At 37.6% G+C, this 19376-nt stretch overlaps 1 protein-coding gene across 5 annotated transcripts in view; it reads left to right on the top strand.

The window, feature by feature from the left end:
• Window positions 1–19376, top strand: part of Cap (Cbl-associated protein) — an 85137-nt gene that overhangs the window by 42406 nt on the left and 23355 nt on the right. For 2 of the 5 annotated variants that reach the window (XM_076387156.1, XM_076387157.1), the window contains 12 exons: window positions 9424–9626; window positions 10072–10252; window positions 11420–11518; window positions 11806–11945; window positions 12539–12611; window positions 13033–13068; window positions 13530–13674; window positions 13762–13867; window positions 15452–15484; window positions 16626–16736; window positions 18598–18644; window positions 18728–18897. In XM_076387156.1, coding sequence (XP_076243271.1) covers window positions 9424–9626; window positions 10072–10252; window positions 11420–11518; window positions 11806–11945; window positions 12539–12611; window positions 13033–13068; window positions 13530–13674; window positions 13762–13867; window positions 15452–15484; window positions 16626–16736; window positions 18598–18644; window positions 18728–18897 — 1344 coding nt within the window. Of the gene's footprint in view, window positions 1–1019; window positions 1131–3035; window positions 3326–6423; window positions 6472–9423; window positions 9627–10071; window positions 10253–11419; window positions 11519–11805; window positions 11946–12538; window positions 12612–13032; window positions 13069–13529; window positions 13675–13755; window positions 13868–15451; window positions 15485–16625; window positions 16737–18597; window positions 18645–18727; window positions 18898–19376 lie in introns of those variants that run through there. The other 3 variants (XM_076387155.1, XM_076387158.1, XM_076387160.1) reach the window with 3 other exon arrangements.

The following is a 19376-nucleotide window of genomic DNA, read 5'->3' as shown; positions in this document are numbered from 1 at the left end:
TGGACGTGGAAAATCAGCACAGGTTGGTCCGGTTGCAACGATCATGATTCATTCGAGAATGAGAACCTAAATATAGGCCTCATCGAGAAATAGGCCAGTGCTCGTAGAACGTTTCGTCGCGTCCAGCTTCACGCCGGAACCAACGCTCGATTTTGGCTATTTCCGACGAATTGCGACACGACCTACTACATACATCCGCTGATTTAGCCGAATCCCCCAGAGACCTTCACCCCTTCGATGTTCCTTTTCTACTCGTAATAACAAATTCATCGTTTCACGTGGATCCGTTTTAAAAGCAGACCTACTGGGCTCCTTCCACAGCATTTCTTCAGATCTTTCGAGATTTCGCAAAATGTCGTCTAAGCAATTCTAGTCACTCGCAGAACCTTTAGGGTTAATCTCAGGAAATGAAAATCTTCAAGTGAATGGAGGATTTTTAAAATTTTTATCAATTTTGTGCTCATCTGAACGTATTTAAAGAAACTATTTACATTTTCAATTAACGACATTCTTTTGTGCATGTTTCTTGCTTCTTTAACACAGCTCGATTAATTAACCCTTTCACTGACTACTAAAAGATCGAAAAGCTGTTGGAAAATGCTCGATTTTTTTATGATGAAAATGATTTTTATTTATGATAGGAAAAAAAAGACAGTACAGATTAAAAAAACAGCGAAAGGATTAATAGTTAAATGATTACTAACATAGATGCTACAAATATATTAATCGTGGGATATTTACGGTGGAATTCTACGATTTCTTGGAAAGTGAAACTGAAATTTAATCGAAAATTTTATTTGCGTTTGTCGAGCGTTAAAAATAGAGAATCATTCACAGTTTAGATTAGCGCTGTAGGTAATCTAGTTAGTTTTGAGACTTCTAAATTCATCGTGAGAAGGAAACGTAAACATTCCACGAGAAGTTACTTTTGCTATCAGACATCACTGAATTGCACTTAAGTTTGGAATACTTAGAATATATTTTTTACTTTTTGCATATTTCGGGCACGCTTTTTTTAGTTGAAGCAACTGGTTATGGTTTCGCTGACAAGAAAAATGGCAATGAGAGCGATCTGCTGCACGAGATTGACAGTGCTTTGAAAATCGGCAAGGGATTTTTGTTTGGGAAAGGTGCGTTTCATTGGCTTCGTTAACTAACGCAGTTTTTTCAATAGTAAACAAAAATGAAATACAAAGAGGCCTTACTTTGCTGCAAGCATAAGTTTCTACGAAAATATTGGTTTCGAGCAAAAATATTCATTATTTCTAGTGAATTAAGAGTAAATTGATGAAGGTATGTACTTAAGAAATGTTCAAAATTTATTTCAAAAACAAGGGCTCTTGTGGAAATATTTATATTAGCCTTGTGTTAGCTCTGAATCACTAAAGTGTTTGCTTGATAACAAGTGCTTATTTTCGAAAGTGTTATCATCACGTTGGTTTTTTGTTTCAATATCTAAATTCGTACAAAGTACGACCTTTTTCTCATTTATCTACTTGGTAGTCCTGGCAAGAACTTTTTCCTCACTCACTTCAGTCGATGCCTAGGATATTCGTACTTATGTTATGGAAGTAGTGTTAAGCTACACATAACTACATGAAAATGGAGTAAAATTTAATAATGTGAAACCTAATAGTTTACAAGAAATGTTTCAAATATTTAGTGTACTAATAAGAATACAATAGCATATCGATTAAGACTTATCTAATGAAGTAATAGTAGTTCGTTGAAGAAAATAAAGCTAGCTACCAAAATAATACTTCAGATTTGAATCTTGTGGTATTTTTGATAATCGAGGTTCTACTGTATTTTATTAACCCTTTCGTGTTCGAATGACTTTTTTTAGAATCTTCTATTTTTACTTCTTTTTTGTTAACTAGGCTTCTAACGTCATTCTAGGTGCAACAACAGAAAAAAAGTTGGACGTAGTCTATGTTACATATGCACATATTTCACGTATACAAATACTATGTCCATTAATCACGAAGGGGTTAAAATTGCTCTCCCTATCAGAAAAGTAAACTCGGCTGAAAAATATGGTGCCATACTACTACCTGTTTGACAAATCTGGTCGACTCCAATGACACTTGGAAAACAGTGATCCATTTGCAGTAGTATAAAGAATATTTCTAAGCCAGTCACAGGAGTGGGGAAACTAGTTCTCCAAAATTTGTTTACAACACAAGTCACTTCTCTTAATTCAATGCTCTTCCATACGTGATTAAAACCAGTAACAAAGATCTTCATCAGTCTTATCGTTAGATGTTAGCCTAACTCTCGTCGAAGTCCGTGCTTCGTCAGACCCCAACATTTTTCACTTAGGGTAAAAGTACCAATTACTGTGTGGGGGCTGAATACTGTGCCCCCTTCTATTTTCACACGTGACAAAATATAGCAGTATTAAATTAAAAATATTTATTTTTTTTCATAAACTCGAACCTTTGAGTTACATATTCGAATCGAAGACATAACATGTTTACACTTCTAAAACACTAGAAGCAAGATAACAATACAGTAATTGGCACACAGTATTTATTCCGTGCATTTTTATGCGCGGCAGTACCTAGTTAGTGCATGAACTTTTTTTGTACTTCAATTTATATCTAAAATGTTTCTAATATGTCAGGTACCAAAAAATTTGTTAATTTATAATTTACATTATGTATAAAATTCATTATCGAATATTATTATAAATTTCATTTTAAATATCCTTAAAATCGATGGTATGTTCCTACAGTAAATAACTACCAAAAATCCCCATATAATAATAATAAATAACAATAATAAAAACTGAAGCAATCGTTTAATTTAACCAAAACTGGGACATCTAATCTCATCAATTTCATTATGTCCATTACATTAAATAATTACCAAAAATCCCCAAGAATGAAGTGATACTATTTAATTTAACCAAGTTTGGGACAGGTACCCTTAACGATCACAGTAATTGGTACATTTCCCCTATTTTGTTTCCATAGATCCACCAAGTTTCCCGTTGCACCAGAAGTTGCGGGACACGCTGTAGATCGGTCGAGGAAGAGAACTGCTCGTCGAGTATCGTAATCGTTTCCGTAAAAAACGTCCAAGCGTTTCGGCGAGTCGCGCGCGTTACAAGACTATTCTAAATCGCCAGCTTCTGCGTAGTCGAGCGACGTGGAGGAACGCAGGGCGATGGTGGTGGCGTCGGGCCTCCGAGCGTCGCGACGCCTCTCAGTCTTCCCCGGTCGACCCTCGAGCCTCCGTCGTTCACCGCGAAACGCGATCGCGCGTACGAAATTTTCGGTCGACCCAGAAACGGGACCGCCGCAGGTCATGCTGGAGAAAAGTGAGTGTGCTCGTTGACGGATGCTCGTTAAGGTTGCCGTCGCGACGACCCGCGGGAAGCGATAGGATTCGAGGCGGTGTCGCCTCAAGGATTCGTTCAACAGGTTGCTCTGCGGAGATTCGTTTCGATAGGGGACAACCTACTTAGAACAAGTGTTTCGACCTCTTTCGTTCGCTGAGAACAGTGCTGGGGGAATGGCTCTTGAGACTGTTGCTAATTTTCCCTAGCTCTGATTCGAAATTACTTGTAGTCTCCTGAGTGTCTGATCAGTAGACTGGATTTTTATGTATTTATGAAAATCTGCGATGTGTTGAAAGTTGTGCATAGAATATTGAAAACCATTGAACGTAGGGGAATAGTGTTTGAAAGATGGGGTGAATCTTTATTTCAGTTCCATTCTTTCAACTGTGTTTAGGAAACTATGAGTTCGCATAAAAATCAGCAGTAAAGTAATATCTAAGTGTTTAAACAGAGTAGGTTGCACTCTTGGGTGAGGGCTAGTCAAATTACATTCGCAATAATTATGGAAATTAATCTACAAGTATACATCAAATTTACTATCATATCTATTATGAACAGGTATATAAAACTGATCGCAGGTGTGCTAGAAATTAGTTCATCATACTCTATTTCCAAGCTTGTACAGTCCTAAATACAAGCTCACAAGGTGAATTCAATTGAGAACTCAGAGTATGACGAACTTGTTTCTAAACTTCGTTTCATCCTAGCCACAGAAAACCCAAGTATATCGAAATGCTAAATTCGAAATAGATCACTGATCTTGCAAACTGATTTGCAATCTCAACACCGATTTTTCGTTCAACAGAAATAACGCCCAAAGCACTGCATAAAAATGCAAAGAGAAGAATCTTTATTTAACAGGCTGTTTATCAAATACATATATCCCAGCTGCATGAATCGTTTAAGTGTTTAAAATCTTGATATATTTTCGGGTACTTGGAGCTCTGAGAACCCGTGTTTACTAGCAGTACGTGGAAAATCAAATATCAGAGGAAAACATGGAACACTAGCTTGCCGGTTTTCGATTACATAAAGGTGTCGCGTTACAGCGCCACAGATTGCACGAAATTACAATATACCCGTGGTTCGCGCGAGGCAGAAGTTGCGCGCTATTTTCGTTTGTCAGACTCCGTTTCCTTCCGTTTATTCAGGACTTCCCGCCCGCGAAATTGAATTCACGCTCGGACCTTTTCCAGCATGCTTCCTCCTTAATTTCTTTTGCCATGATTTAAGGGGTTACATCTGCATATAAGCTCAAGACAAGCTATATAAGTCCAGGAACTTCTTCTTATCTATGAATGGAAATGACGTAAATGTTTTTCTTACAAAAGATACGTCTTTCAGCAGTACTGTCTTAAATTTTCATGAGGAAATGTTGTTAACTAAAGGGGATTTTGTTATTGATAGGAAACGTGTTTCTTTCTTAATTCAGGCATTTGTTGGTGGACGTTATCTAGCTTAAATAATGCATCTGAATGCAAAGAACCGAATGGATATTAAAAATAGATGAAATTTAGAAGTCTTTAACGATCTCTAGATCTTCATTTTGCATTTTATTACAAAATAGCGACCGTGTAAAGTTGAAATCTGGAAAACTCGTCCTTTTTTTAATTTTTGAAAAATGGGAAATAAAATTTAAAAAAGTTAGATCGTCAAGGATAGTGTAAGGTTCCTAAGAATATCTCTTGCAAATTTGAAATCAATTGATCAAGTGGTTCTCAAGATATAACGTCCGCCATATTTGAAAATCGTGTTTCAGGAAAACCGCGTTTAAAATTTTACAACTGTATTAATTTTTGAGATATCGATATGAAATTTTCAGGATATATTCTTGAGATCTGAAGCTCTCTAAATATGTAAAAACCAAGAAATTATTTAGGTACACGTAACCCCTAATTTGAATTTATAAACTTACTCTCGTCGAAAACATTTTCATATTTTTATTGTTATTGTCGTTCTTATCAAATGTTTTCCTCTGAAATTTGTCTCATTAAATTCGCTATCTACTATACCAGAGGAGTCTATTAATCTTAGGAAAAATTAAGGCGGTTTCAGTCCACAGTATCGCAATTTAAAAGATGCTTAGCATCTCACCCTCGAGTTTTCTGTTTTCCTTGAGGCTCCTCTTCTTTTTTTCGCTCGAAGCTCATCAACCTCGCTTCCGTATTAATGACATATGCCAAGCTCGTAAAGAAGCAATTTAAGGAGTCCTCGGCACGGTCTTTATCGCGATTTAAGGCCGCAGAATAACCTCTCGGTGGATGTCAGTACCGTGCAACGCGACGCGTTATGTTAATGCTTTGGCTAGCATACAAATTTCACATTTTCCACGAGCGATTCTCAACCACATTGTTATTGGCGGTTTATGACGCAGGATAGAATTATTTTTCGAGCCTTTTACGATGCGAATTTCTGCTGTAATGTATCATAGAATTGTTTTAAAAATGATGTAATTTATCGAGCTAGAAATTTGACTAGGCCAAAAGTTGTTGGTAGTTTTCGAAGCTAAGTCGTTTTGCAAATGAAATGTAGAATTAAATAATTGAATGATATATGAAGTATGAAGTGTTATGTGTGAGCATTGTATACTCGATTGAATAATACAAATAAAGTGCCAAGCATAGTTACAAAATGTGAGAAATGAAACGTTCCTTCTCTTAAGTATCAATTTAACATTTAACGTCGCTCGAAGATCGCAGGTCGAAAGGGAAGAGAAAGGACACGTAGTATTTTTGGAGTTCGTTTAAGGGAGACTTAGTTTTTATTTGTGAATGCTGCCTCCAACGAGAGTAATCGTGGCATGCTTCCAAAGGTCACGTTGCTTGTCAATGCGGATATCACCTTTAAATAGAGGATTTGAAATAGAGTAATCGACAAACGCCACAAATGTAGACGATAGTTACTTCGAAGTAATCTGTTTCTCTCTAAATTGTAGAGCTAAGTTGCTATTACTTCTCTGAATGGAAATGTAATACGTCGACATCTCCTTTTCGAGCCAAAATCATAATCGATGGCCGGAAATTCATTCGATGGGAACGGAGTTGAACGAATCCTTTAAACACTTTTGGCATTTTCAGAGAACGTTATGTTCGCTCCCACGTTTAAAGCCTCCTCGAAAACACCAGGTAAAGTTTCAAAGAATACGCGTGAAATTAACAACGTTTTTACTGTTGTGAATTCTACGTTTATTAAACGAAACGACGCTTAACGAGACAGAGAGCATCCATGGGTCACGCCGTATTGAATGTGATTAAACTGTGATAACAAAAGTTGAATTACTTCTAATCAGTGTTTAGGAAAATCTAATCGATTACTTTTTATAGGATCCTATTGTCATAGGATCTTCTCTATTTTCGCACCAGTGTCTACAAACTTAATAAATATTTTGTATTCCTCTATTATAATATATTAAGTAATTCATTAATTTTGTTAACATAACTGTGATGGCTGCGATGTATCACATGTTTCTTTAAATGTATCAGGTGTGTGCATGCTTGTGATTGTTAACTATAATCCTTGTGATCGTAAATATTCGAAAAACTTACTTAAATCCAAGATCGATTTTTATTCTCTTTTTCAAGACACACGGTCTGCATTATTAAACAGCTATATACATTAAGGACAATTAAGATTCTACGACTGCGTCCCATCGACTAATCAAAAATACGTAAAAACAGTCTTTCGTTGACCCTCAGAAGAACTCTATACAATTTATCTTCAATTTATCTCCAGTTAACAGGTTCATTCGTAAAAACGAAACAGCCTATTCTTTTACCCAAGATATAAAACTCCTCTTCTAAGTAAAAACGATATTGAAGCGGAAAGCAAAAGTGTTCCCCAATTAAGTGGAACGAACAGAGAATCGACGAGCAGGATACTTTGCCCTCTCGATAATAAACGTGTCCGTAACGTTCTGTACCTTTTTCTCGAGCCTCTTGTAACAAGGCTGCTGCACGAAAACAAGCGAATCCGTTCAGCGTCACGCCGCATTAGCGTCACCCGATTTTCCGTGGCATTTTGAAATTAATTAAAACGAAAATTGGCATCGTCCGCAACGTCTTGCTCCAAAAAACGGCTCGGCATTGTATCCTGATGCTCCTCGGCCAATTACAATTAGACGTATCCTAGTATCGACGCCCACGAAATTCTAATTTTACTGACTTTACGCTTATTTCCTGTTGTCGTAACGCCGACAAAATTACCTCTGTAAAACACAGCCGCATGGTGGTTCCGAATTCGCGAGGGTGTCGCAACAGAAACGAAAAACGGTTTCTTGACTCAACGTGAGTCACAGGCGTTTCTTTTCGTTCGAGGTTTTGTTTTCAATAATCATTTAGAAGCTGGGTGCCTTGTCCTCATGGCTATTATTAAGTCTAAGCTTCTGCTGTTTGTTCGAGGTCCACTGTGGACTTCAATTTTATCAGTTTTTTTTGCTGGTAGTAGCTAGACAATGATGAACAAAATACAGTTAAAAAAGTAAGAAAATGCAAAAATACTGACTTTAAGAAACAAAAATTATTACTGAGTCTTATGTTATACAAAATTTGTAGATATTTTAGTATGGATAAACCTGATATTAATATGAAGTAAAATATCTACTATTGTAAGCTCGAGTTATTTTGAGAAGATATATGAGCTAATTTTTTTTGTAAAGCAAAAATAAGTTAAAAATATGCCTCTAGAGGAACATATTTATATTTCAGGTGGCAAGCAGTCTATCATAGAAGTTCTTTTTTATTTCGAGTTTTAGGTCACATCTACCTACTAGGTTATTAGTGACCACGTTATTTTAGAGGTTTGGTGTACAATAAGGTGGAAAAATTATTATATTATACTGTAAAGATTTGTGTCTTTTAAAAAGCTAATGACTCTCTCATAAGATTGTTCACCCTGTAATACTTTCAATGAATTTGGTACATTATGTTGGTTTCTTCTATCATTATGCTTAAGGCAGATAGTTAGAAAGTGTTCCACATAGATCGCAGATATTTGGATTTGATTCCATGATTAGGTGTACATGAATTATTATAGAAGTTATTAACAAATATCTAAAAGCATATTTAAATTTCTATGGGAGAATAAACTGAAATAAATTTATTTAAATTTATATAGTTTGTTTAAAGTAAGAATACTCAGTTGCACAAAGATCAATTTTAGGCTTTCTTTTGTTCACCACCATAGTCAGAGTGAAACAGTGCAGAAAATGTCATCTCTCGGAGTGATTATAGAGCTTTTCAATAATCCACGTTCAAAAATTTCGCTACTTTGATACTCCAGTGATACTCCTCGTAGTGTAATCCTTCAGGTTTGACCAAGTGACTGAGCTCCCTCGATCAGACCTCGCGTAGTTAATGATCCTTTGAAAACCGTATGAAGGGGAACTAATGGATGGATAATTACCGCTGTCCGTGTGTATACCAAAAATTGCTTCCGCCCTTCTGTGGGTTAGGTTGACGTAATGGACCGAGGAATCGTCTGGGAAGGAACGATTCTTTATATAATACGCCCCCGCCAGCCGAGATTAGCAAGTCTCTCACAGATGACGAATGTTGATTTTGGCTCGTTCTCGCTGAACTCACGTGGCTCGACCACGTCCGCTTCCACCACAGTGCAAAGACCCCCTCGCAGCTTCCTTCAGCTTGATGCAAATGTTGTTTGCACGAAACTCGAGCCAGCGATTCAACTCGATCATCGTTCGATCCCAGCTTGCGATGTTACGTGAAATAATAAAACCGAAGTTCTCGAAGGATTAGCCTCGATATCGAGTGCATGTATTTCGTTTGACACTGAGCACACCATTATTCAAATGAAATAACACACGTAGGAGTAACGAAAATAAAGTAGAAACTATTTTTATGTATTTTTCAGCTGAAGCTCGCAATATTTTTAACTCATTTAGTGATTCAGAAAGTATTACTGGTCGTTCAGGCTAAAGAGTTTGTGGACTCTGAATTTTATTATGTTGAGTATACTAATATTTAGCCTGTGTTTGGATTGTTTCGTGGAAATAATCTGTACTTGTTTTAATTAGCGAGATACGATTGGAATTGGTTGATAATGTGAAGTTTTATTATTAGGCGTTTGGTCACCTGGAAGCGAGCCACCGCCACCCCCGAAAGAACCAAGTCCTGAGCGCAAAGAGTCTCAAAAGGATGGTGGTATTCCACCCGTCTGGACCCCTTCCAGCGCTGGAGCGAGTCCTGTTCCAGAGAAAAAGGAATTTCGGCCAGTGCAATTCGAGAGCCCCATTCTAAGCCGGAAAAAGCTAGCGCAGCAAGAAGTGAGTTACCAAGATTTATGTATCGCGATCCTTTCTCGCCAGCCGTGAAATTTATTAATGGACTAACAGAGTTTTCTGTGTAATTGAAATCTTGAAAATGTGGGTGGCAAGAAGTTTTTAAAATATCAAATGAAAAGATCAAATGTTTCAAGTAACACGATTTAGATCATTCTAGTAATTTGTACAATTTTTACAATCTTATTTATTTAATTTATTTACAGTAGCTCAATGTAATTTATTACATTTTATACATTTGTAATTTATTACTAAATAAACATTTAGTATAAAGCATAAGAAGCAGTGCTAGAAATTCAGATTGATGAAGCTCTGTGTATTTCGGATCTAAATGTGTTATTGTTTTATTAAATTTTAAATTCTGACAATTTTGACAATTTTCACAACTGTGCAGACGTTTTCGTTTCTAATTTTGTGTATTACATTATAGACTGCACCGCCACCTTGGGAAGCAGACGAGGGAAAGAACATATCTCAAATTAGTAATGACAGTAGTACGCGAATTGTTAATTCACATTCAGCCCCGTCACAAGGATTAAGCTCTTTGGCTTCAGCGCCTCGATTACCACGAGCACAGAATCCAACCATCACGTTGCTCCAGAAAGCCAGAGGTAAGTTCTAAGAATAACTTTAATAAATCATTTTTTGGTCATTAAAAATAAGCAAGAGGAACTGGCATACTTGTCATCTTGCTTTCAATACAAAATGTAGAGTTTAGTGACAATGCATAATTATTTTATGGACAATAGAATTAAAAATAATTGTACTAAGAAAAGAACGCACGAATATTATTAATTCCTTTCATTAACTTTGAGAATTTGAGAATTTCTTGAATATGAAAATTCTTTAAATTAATTTCATTTTAATAATCTTGAAGTGTGTTATCAAGGTATTGAGACATATGCAAAAAGATTCTTAATATTATATATTGTATTATTTTAGGATTCAAGTTAATTAGATAGTTTCTAAGTTATTAATTTTGAATAAAATATCTGAAATGTGTCTGACCTGTCTTATTCTACTGGCGTATTCGCCTGACGCTGTGTCTGACCTGGCCAGTGCAAGCTGGCAGTAGAATAAGCTTCCAAGCCAGACACGTTTCAAGTTCATTTTACATCTATCTTTATCAATTCATAACTCGGAAACGATGCCTCAAATGCAATTTCGTCATCCTTTATTTTCGTCTTATTTTTGCACATGGAATCACCCCTTGAAGCTTCTGATACCTGCTGTCGAATACTCTGCATATGTGTACGTATATACATACATACTCGACATAATGTATGTACATAGTTTGCAAGTTCCGTAACGTGGAATATTGACTCTAATTTCTCGCCAAGTATGCCCTACATTCGGAGTATGTGTACTACTGCCCAGATTGTGATTTACAATTACGTGTCGATATCCATCGTCATTTGAGCAGAAGTTTCAACCATCAAATATAGTAGTGATACCATCAGAAACACAAGTTTATGTAATTTATCATTATAGCACTGTTTCTCAAAACTAGCTTAAACCTAGAATTTACCTCAAATCTTAAAGAATACACTATGTAATATTGAAAATATTTTTTACATATATGAGGAAAAGTAGCAACATATTTCAAGGTAGTTGAAATTGGTAGAGGCGAATATTTTTCTGGCTAATGAAAGTATCTAACTTTTAATAGGTGCTTAAAGAGGTGATTCCACTTAAAAAATAGAATTAATCTCACAGAGTTACTTTCTTCAAGTTCCTCTGTGTCACGCGTTAATCAAGCTTCTTTGTTGTCATGTTAGAGGGCCAGTTGCCAAAAGGGGCAGCCTACTTAGAAGAGACTGAAACAGTGAAGCGTCCGCCGAGCGATGAGAAGCCACTAATTAGTCCTGGGGAAATAAGTGAGTAGATTTTCCAATTACCCTTGACCCTCGACATCTTGCAACCTATACTGTGCACTATTCGAGACTTAACCGTGCCGAAAATTTCTTCGTGGATCCACGCGTTGACTAATCATAAACTGTAATCCATTTTTCCATCGTGCATCAAACGGTCTTGTGACTTTGACATTGGCATGACGCACGCGTAATACGACAAGTCACACTTCGATGTTTCACATTCATTTCCCATATGTATCGCGAGTGTTCCAACGTTTCTGCATTGTGAAATTAAACTGATGTTCGCTCAGTCTACACTGTGAAGAAAGAGTACGAGAGCGAGCCGGAAGCGGAAAATGAACCGCCGAAGAAGATGGCCGATTTGGGTCCTCGAAAATTCGAGGGTATTGGCCCAACAACTAAGGAGGGTATACCTCTTGTTTTGAGATCGGTAGGTCTGTCAAGAGTTACTGAAACCTTAAGTAATTCGAAATTAATCAGACAGAGTGTTCGATTAGCAACTGTTGGACTGTGTTAATCCCTCACTACATACTACTAATTAAAGTTACATAATGCGGCAAGTAATTAATCACCATTTACGTAACGTGAAAGAATATTTAATGAGACGGGCTGAATCCTTGGTCCTAAAATAAATAATCTGAATATTAATTAGTTTCTAACAGAAAATAAAGGTAGAATTCCTGTGTGCCATTTTCATTAACTCTGCAAGAATATGCGTATTTTAAATTTTAATTTTGTAGACGTAACGTTTACTGTAGTAAGGGATTAAAAGTCTCTTGTAGATTTAAATATTGAGCCAGTTGGTTACAAAGTAAAAGCAGTATTTTTATCAGCTTTTATGCTAAACATACAAGTATTGAAATAGAATTTGGTAAGTACATGCATACAGTAGAATGAATACGTATAACGATAATTGAAAATTTAAAGTAGTAAAACATTATACGCAAAGAAATTGGAATATGGCTTTCTAAGTGGTGGATTATGCTGACGTTTGAATTATTTGACTCGAGAAAAACATTTTAGGAGGTCAAGGAGAATAATCAGACGAAATGGTACAAGAAAATGTATGATTCATTGCATCGTGCAGACCGAAACGGTGAGTACGACTGCCAAGTGAGAATTAATTTAAAATATAGCAGCCGAAAAGTATTCTAGAAGTCATTTGGACCCTTCGTTAGCAATCTGAGTATTTTAAAGCACAGGCTAATTTTCCATGGAAGCTAAAAAAAAACAGATTACATTTACAAACGAAAACTATTAAACAATATTCCAGAGATACAATAGAAAAGTAACACAGAATTTTTGACCATTTTTTAAAAGCTTAGAATTTCAAAAAACTCTTTGTTCCACAGAAACGACCTGTCATTTAAAAAATGATTTCTGACGAAGGATTAAAATAGTCAACTTTTTTTTTGCAATCACAAGCAAGTTTCTAGTTCTTTTCTGAGTTAGCTTACAAAGCGCGATAAGTTAATGACGATAACGGTCAACGAACTCACTTCTAATCTCGTTTTCAGATGACTACGTAACCATTCGTTACAAACCAAGGAGAGGTGAATAGACATGTCCTTCCGACGTACGATTGACAGTTGAAGAAATTTAAGAATACTAATGATAATAACGCAGCTTGGCCGAGCATTAACACGTCGCAATAACGGTCTTCTTCTTCGGCTGATTTCCGCACGCTATTTAACGTCAGATCGACGCGTCCTGTGCGAGTAACTTCGATGTTATCGACTGCATTTTGATGGAAATCTTACGTAACACGAGATAACTATAGAGTGATTGGTTTTAACGAAGCTAATCGTTCGTGCGTGAAAATAACAATAAATAGTACGATACACGAGAATCGTGTGCTGTGTGTCCCTTATTTAACTTTCTGCTACTCATTAACCATCCTAAATCACAAACGTTGCGATTATCCTGGTGATGGACGAGCACTGAAATTAACATGTTTATAGACAGCTGGCAATATCCAGTTTTCCTTAACGAATTGGACGTTTTTCTTTTTCAGGGACCAGATACGGCTACGGAAGCGGCAGTGGTTATCTGAGCGAGCCAGATCATCGTTTGTATTGTGAACGCTCCGCCACGCTTGATAATCGTCGACGTCTACGTAATAAAGAAAATGATTTCATCACGTCGACCATGCCCAGAAAGTAAATATCGCTTCCTTGTTCCTTAATTCACGTATTGTGTTGATCAGTTAAAAACAATATCTCACAAACTGTTTCTTTTTCCTTAAGAAATGGAGCCTTGAAGTATACGACAGATGTTTATAAGAATCAACCTGGACGTATCGAGGATTACGAGCCTGGACGATCGTCGATTGCCGAAAAGGAAGCCAAGGAGGTGAGCAAATTCATCATTCTAGGAAAGTAATCTTCGCCCTGATAGATACGTTTATGGATACGAAGACCCTTTAAAATAACATTATCACTCTTTGAAATTTCACAGTACTTCTTGTACTGATAGTTGCACTGCAGATTGCAAACCGATTCTTTCTTCCATCATTATAGTATTTTATATAGTTTTATTCTTTAAGCATCTGTCGAACATACGATCCTTCATTTCGTTAAGAGATTATAGATCTGATTGGTGATTGTATCCAGGGTTGCCACAGGAATTCTTTCCTTTGATGTAGTAGGGGAAATTGAGAGGTGAGAGAAGAAATAATAGATATCCAATTGGTATAAGTCTGAGCCAGGCATGTCCTCAGACTTGCTGTCTAATACTTCCTCCTGCTCCAAGAGCAACACGCGACACGAGTCATGACGCAAAGAGGAAAAGAGTAGAGGGAGCCTTTAAAGACTGTAAAAGTCGTATCCACTCATACTACATCTCCACTCTTTTACTGGGCTACTTCCACTGCTGCTGTTGGAGTACTGAATAGCGCTCTTTCACCAAGAGCAGGTTTTTGGACATGACTGGTCTAGACCCTAGACCCGAAGGAGGCCTTAGCAAGACAACATACGATAAAAGGACACTTGTTGTTTCTTCTTTCACCTCCCAATTTTCCCTACTATTCCCAAGGAGGAAATTCGTGTGGCAACTCAGTTTGTACCAGTAAAAGGGAAACTGTTAGTTTCATTTAAAGTGTTCATTGATGGGATTCGTAGGATCGAATTTTCGTGTCGCCATTGCTCGTTCTGTTTCGCAAACTTTGAAATGACGCTTAATTAATGCAAATCAATGCGATTTTTGTCGCTGTGACACGAATCTAACTGATGGTACGTATGTACGTGTTAGAAGCCTCCCAAACAGCGTGTCTGAAAACATGATCGTTTGAAATGGCTTTGCTTCTAGCCGACTTCTGTAACACGGACCAGAAGGAAGGTAACGATAACGATTAATCGAACGAATTGAGATCAGTTTGTGATGTATCACTTATTTTCTTCATTTTATGGAAGCTTGTTCTGTTGGCCTGACACGGTGTCCTACAGATCGTTTCTTTTGCCACGCTCCAACGACACGCCACGTTTCCTTCGAGCGTGAAATTTCAACGCTCGAGGATGTCGAGCACATGCAATCGCGTTCACAGTTTCAGCGTTCTGTCATCAAACTCGTTATGTTCTTTCGTTAGCTTCTCAAGTAGCGCTGCTTTTAGTAACCATTAGTTCGAACGCTGACGCACTTTCCATCTAGAGGGTGCTCTGTTTCTTCAATACTTTCGAGTCAGATATCAAGTAAATTATTTTTCAATCAAAACGCTGGAAGTTATTGTAAGTTTAAATTATTTGGAGATGATACGTGAGTTAATTTTTCTTTTATATGGCAAAAATAAATGAAAAAATGCGGCCCTAGAGGAGCATTTTTATATTTGAGGTGGAAAGTAGTCAGTAAATACATCATTGAATTTTTTTTTATTTTAATATCATTTTAACTTCATCACGATTAGTGCGTATATTAACGCTATATTTAATTGTGTGTTTCTAGTGGTGGGACGAGGTCATGGACATATTTGACGGGGTACGCCATTTTTATACTTAATCATAGTTAAATAAGGACTAACTCCCTGTTGTCTTTACTATACTTCTCTCTCTGTTAACTTTCATTTTCTTCTCACTACGAATCTTCATAGAACCCATATTTTAATGGTTACAGAGTCCCTAAACGCGAACTAACAGTTCATATTAATGCAAATTGTTTACAAAGAGAATTAGTATTACAAATTAATAGATTCAACAATTAGAATTACTTAACTCACTCGGGTTGGTTTCTATTAACACTTAATTATAATCAAAAAATATAAACTGAGAGAATTAATACAGATAAAAGTATTGTGGTTGTAAAACCATTTTTCTGTCACAAACTCTCCGTATATATTTTCATTTCATCAGGATTTTTCTTGCCACTTGCTCATAAGGATTATTATCCAGTGTCGACATTTTTTTCTTGAAGTACATTTTGGAACCTAAAGATATTATAGATAATTTTCATTTTAAGTGGTTAAATAGTCACTTTTACTACAACCCCCCACTATGTGAATTAAGAGTTTTCAGTCTTAGTGCCTCTTTATCTCTTAAAATAAAAACTGAGTTGAAAAATATGTAGCATTTGTGTCTCATGAGAAATTCCCTGGAATGCATTGCTCCTAATGCGATTCAGGAGACTTCTCAGAGGACACGAATTACCTATCTATGGATTTCATATTCTTGCGTTTCATGGCATCTTTCAAGAAAAAAATGTTCGACACTCGAACGTCTGTTGTCGGTATCGTGTATCATTAACATAACTCAAAAAAGTAACTCAACTGGTCTAAAGCATTCAGGAAGCATTGGTTTTTCGTGTGTCAGTGAGATCCTTTGCACCTAGTCGCACGTCGTGAGTAATCCGAAATGCATGCATATATGTCGATTAAATCTCACGCCCCCCAATTCTCGAGACAGCCCCCTCCAAATTGTCTCGTTGTCATTCACGCGAATACGACCTACCAACGTGCCTATCTCTTTATATCGACATCCCCGTACGTGTGTGTGCGTGTGTTGGCGTTTGCGTATCGTGTACGTCCGTGTGCACCTTGGATAACATCCTCCTTGGTCCTTGGATGCCGGTGACACCCACGACGACGACAACGATTACGACACAACGACCCTAAACAACTGCACAGTGGTTGAACGAGAATGGACATCCTCAGGGTACACAGATAGAGGGTCTTCGAGACGCGCAGCTGAGCCATCGTGTTCTGAGCCTCTCCTATCGACCGGAGAGCAGCCATAACGTAAGGGTACCAGCGGTCAGCAGCTCGAAAGTCTTCGAGGTCGCCCCGAGATCTCGCCCAACCGTGGAGCAAACGAAGCAGCGGTCGAACATGAATCTGCTCGATTATCGGTCGGCTGAGCGGACGATCGAAGGCATAGACGATCCGAAAGATCGGATCGTGCGACCTCTCGAACGGGCTGCTGCCGACTGCGACTGGCACGCTGGCATGCTGGAAGGAAGATCCAAGAGCTTCGTGCTGCCGGATCATTGCTTGCGCCGATCGGGCTCGCCGATCGGCGACAGATCGGCCGCTATCAGATCGACGCTCCTACAGGCTACCTCTGACGAGCAGCATCGTCACCGTCACCACCACCACCACCACCATCATCACCACCATCATCACCAACGCATCTCGCCCACTTCTTCTTCTTCTACGTCTTCTTCTACTATATCCAGCACCAATCATATTATGCTACCATCTCCGTCATCAACAACATCCTCCGCTATCACCATCAGCGCTCAGTCGTCGGCTTCACGGGTTAGAGGCTGCAACATCATCGACAAGTAGAATGCACGATGACGTTGTCCTCTATCTATTTTCTTCTTTATCTTGGCTACGCTGTAATATACGGGTGTATCGACCATGGGGAGATGTATTATGTTGTTTAAGTAGCTTGTAATGAAAGGAATCCATGGGCGTAAGTCTTGGCTATCACAAACTTCCTATTCGTGATATATGAGACGTTGAGAGTAATAGTGGACTGATCCTACTGCTTGGAAAAATCGAGAAAATAGGCAGTCTAGAATATAGGGTCTCTTTGTAATAAATTAATGCTACTGATTCAATTTTGGATAAAATGTAGCTTAGCCCATTTTTGCACTCAGTGCCTCGTATATGAGCTAAAGAGTCGAGTATTGATCTTGATGATTCCTGAACCCAGACCTAACCTAGGTCCAATATAATTTTCTTTACCACCGTTCAATTATTAAAATTTGTACTATTATATGCGATTGGCGATTGTTTACGACAGCGAAACATCGCGAGAAAAATTAGAATCATTTGAGAATATATGACCATTTGCATAAGATTTGAATTCAAACCAAAGTGTACATAATTACAAATAAATTTAAATAGAATAAAATTGTTGAAAAAGGGAGTATTTTTCAACGCTAACTTAATCTAGCTTACATATTCTGAATGGGAGGTTCGCGGTAGCCGAGATCCCACTCATTGGGTTCTTCTACTTATAAGCTTTTTAGTTATGTACTATACACCCCCATAAGCATTGCCCTAAATACTATGGTACTGCCTTTACATTTATCTTTCTCTCTGCCTCTCTGTTCTTTCTCTGTTTTTTCGAATCAGAATATTTTCCAGCGTCCCTTCAATTTATTTGTATTCAGAGGGGTACGTGAACTCTTTTGTTTGCTGTTCTACTTCAATACAATCCTCTCTCTGTACAATCGGTACAATAACTTGTGATTGAAGTAGTTTCTTCTCTTTATGTTTAGTACTGTTGTTGACTATCGCTATCATCGATGTCGTGTATGTATGTATATCACTTTTCTGTTCTTATGTTTCCTCTGCATCAACTGTGGTACCCAAACGGCATTTCATGTGCTCCTTCAGTGTCTCTTCATTATATTAACGTACGCTTGCCACTAGCTGAATGTTGCATGACATGTGTAACTTTCATTGACGTTTTTGTGGACACACCAACCACCGTTCTATTGTATATCAAAGCGATATCCACCAAACAATGTCTATTTTATAAAGAATGCGAAGCTATTTCGAGTTTGACGTGGGAGCATGGTACACACGTTGAAATTTCTGTGGCAGTTTATTTAAAGTCGATTGAATAAATGTTTCTTTTTTCCAGCCATTCGATCAACGCAACAATCGTCCTGCAAAGCCTTATATGACACAGTGAGTATACCTAACATTTTATATATCAGAAATTTCTACGTTTACGATTGACTAACTGAGTTGTCTGTTTAAATCGTCCACAGTGCTTTGAAGGAGTCAGGTTACGAAAGCGACTCCACGCTTGTGTTTCGTCGCAAAGAAGACATCAGTCCTTTGAGCCAGCTGGAGCAAAGACTGGCTTACAAAACTGTGCAAAGTGGAGGCGACGTGCCCCTTCATGGACTTCGTAAACCAGCCCCAGAACGACCTAAGGGTAAGTACCCAGGCTTCGAATTTTATTTTTGATTGAACTTTTTTCCATTTTTTTTAAACTAACTTTTTTTTCTTTTTTATGCTGTTTGCCGTTATGCAAGTAGGCATGCGTTCATATTAGTCGGTTGTGCCTGATATATTATCGTGTGTTCAATTACTAACGGTAGTTGCGACTTACTAAGTCTGTGCATGGCCATTGTCGTGTTATTGAACTTGCTCCTATCTCGAGGTTTTTTCTGATGTTACATCTTGTGCTTCCAAGCATGACGTTCAGAATTTTTATACGTAACTTGCATTTCGCTCTAATGATTCTGACCTTCCGATAGTATCGTATCGAAGGAATACGGATATGGATTTTTTCTGCAATAGTAACGCACAGAAAAGCTCGAGAAAGAATCTACGATTCATAGAAAATGCACAGGAACGCCAAGCGTGTTTGTATTGAGTCAATTTTATAGTTTGTTATCGCTTGAAATGAGT

The sequence above is a fragment of the Calliopsis andreniformis genome, chromosome 10 (genome assembly GCF_051401765.1).
Source record: "Calliopsis andreniformis isolate RMS-2024a chromosome 10, iyCalAndr_principal, whole genome shotgun sequence".
Taxonomy (NCBI): Eukaryota; Metazoa; Arthropoda; class Insecta; order Hymenoptera; family Andrenidae; genus Calliopsis; species Calliopsis andreniformis.
This window is presented reverse-complemented; position numbering and strand designations above follow the sequence as displayed.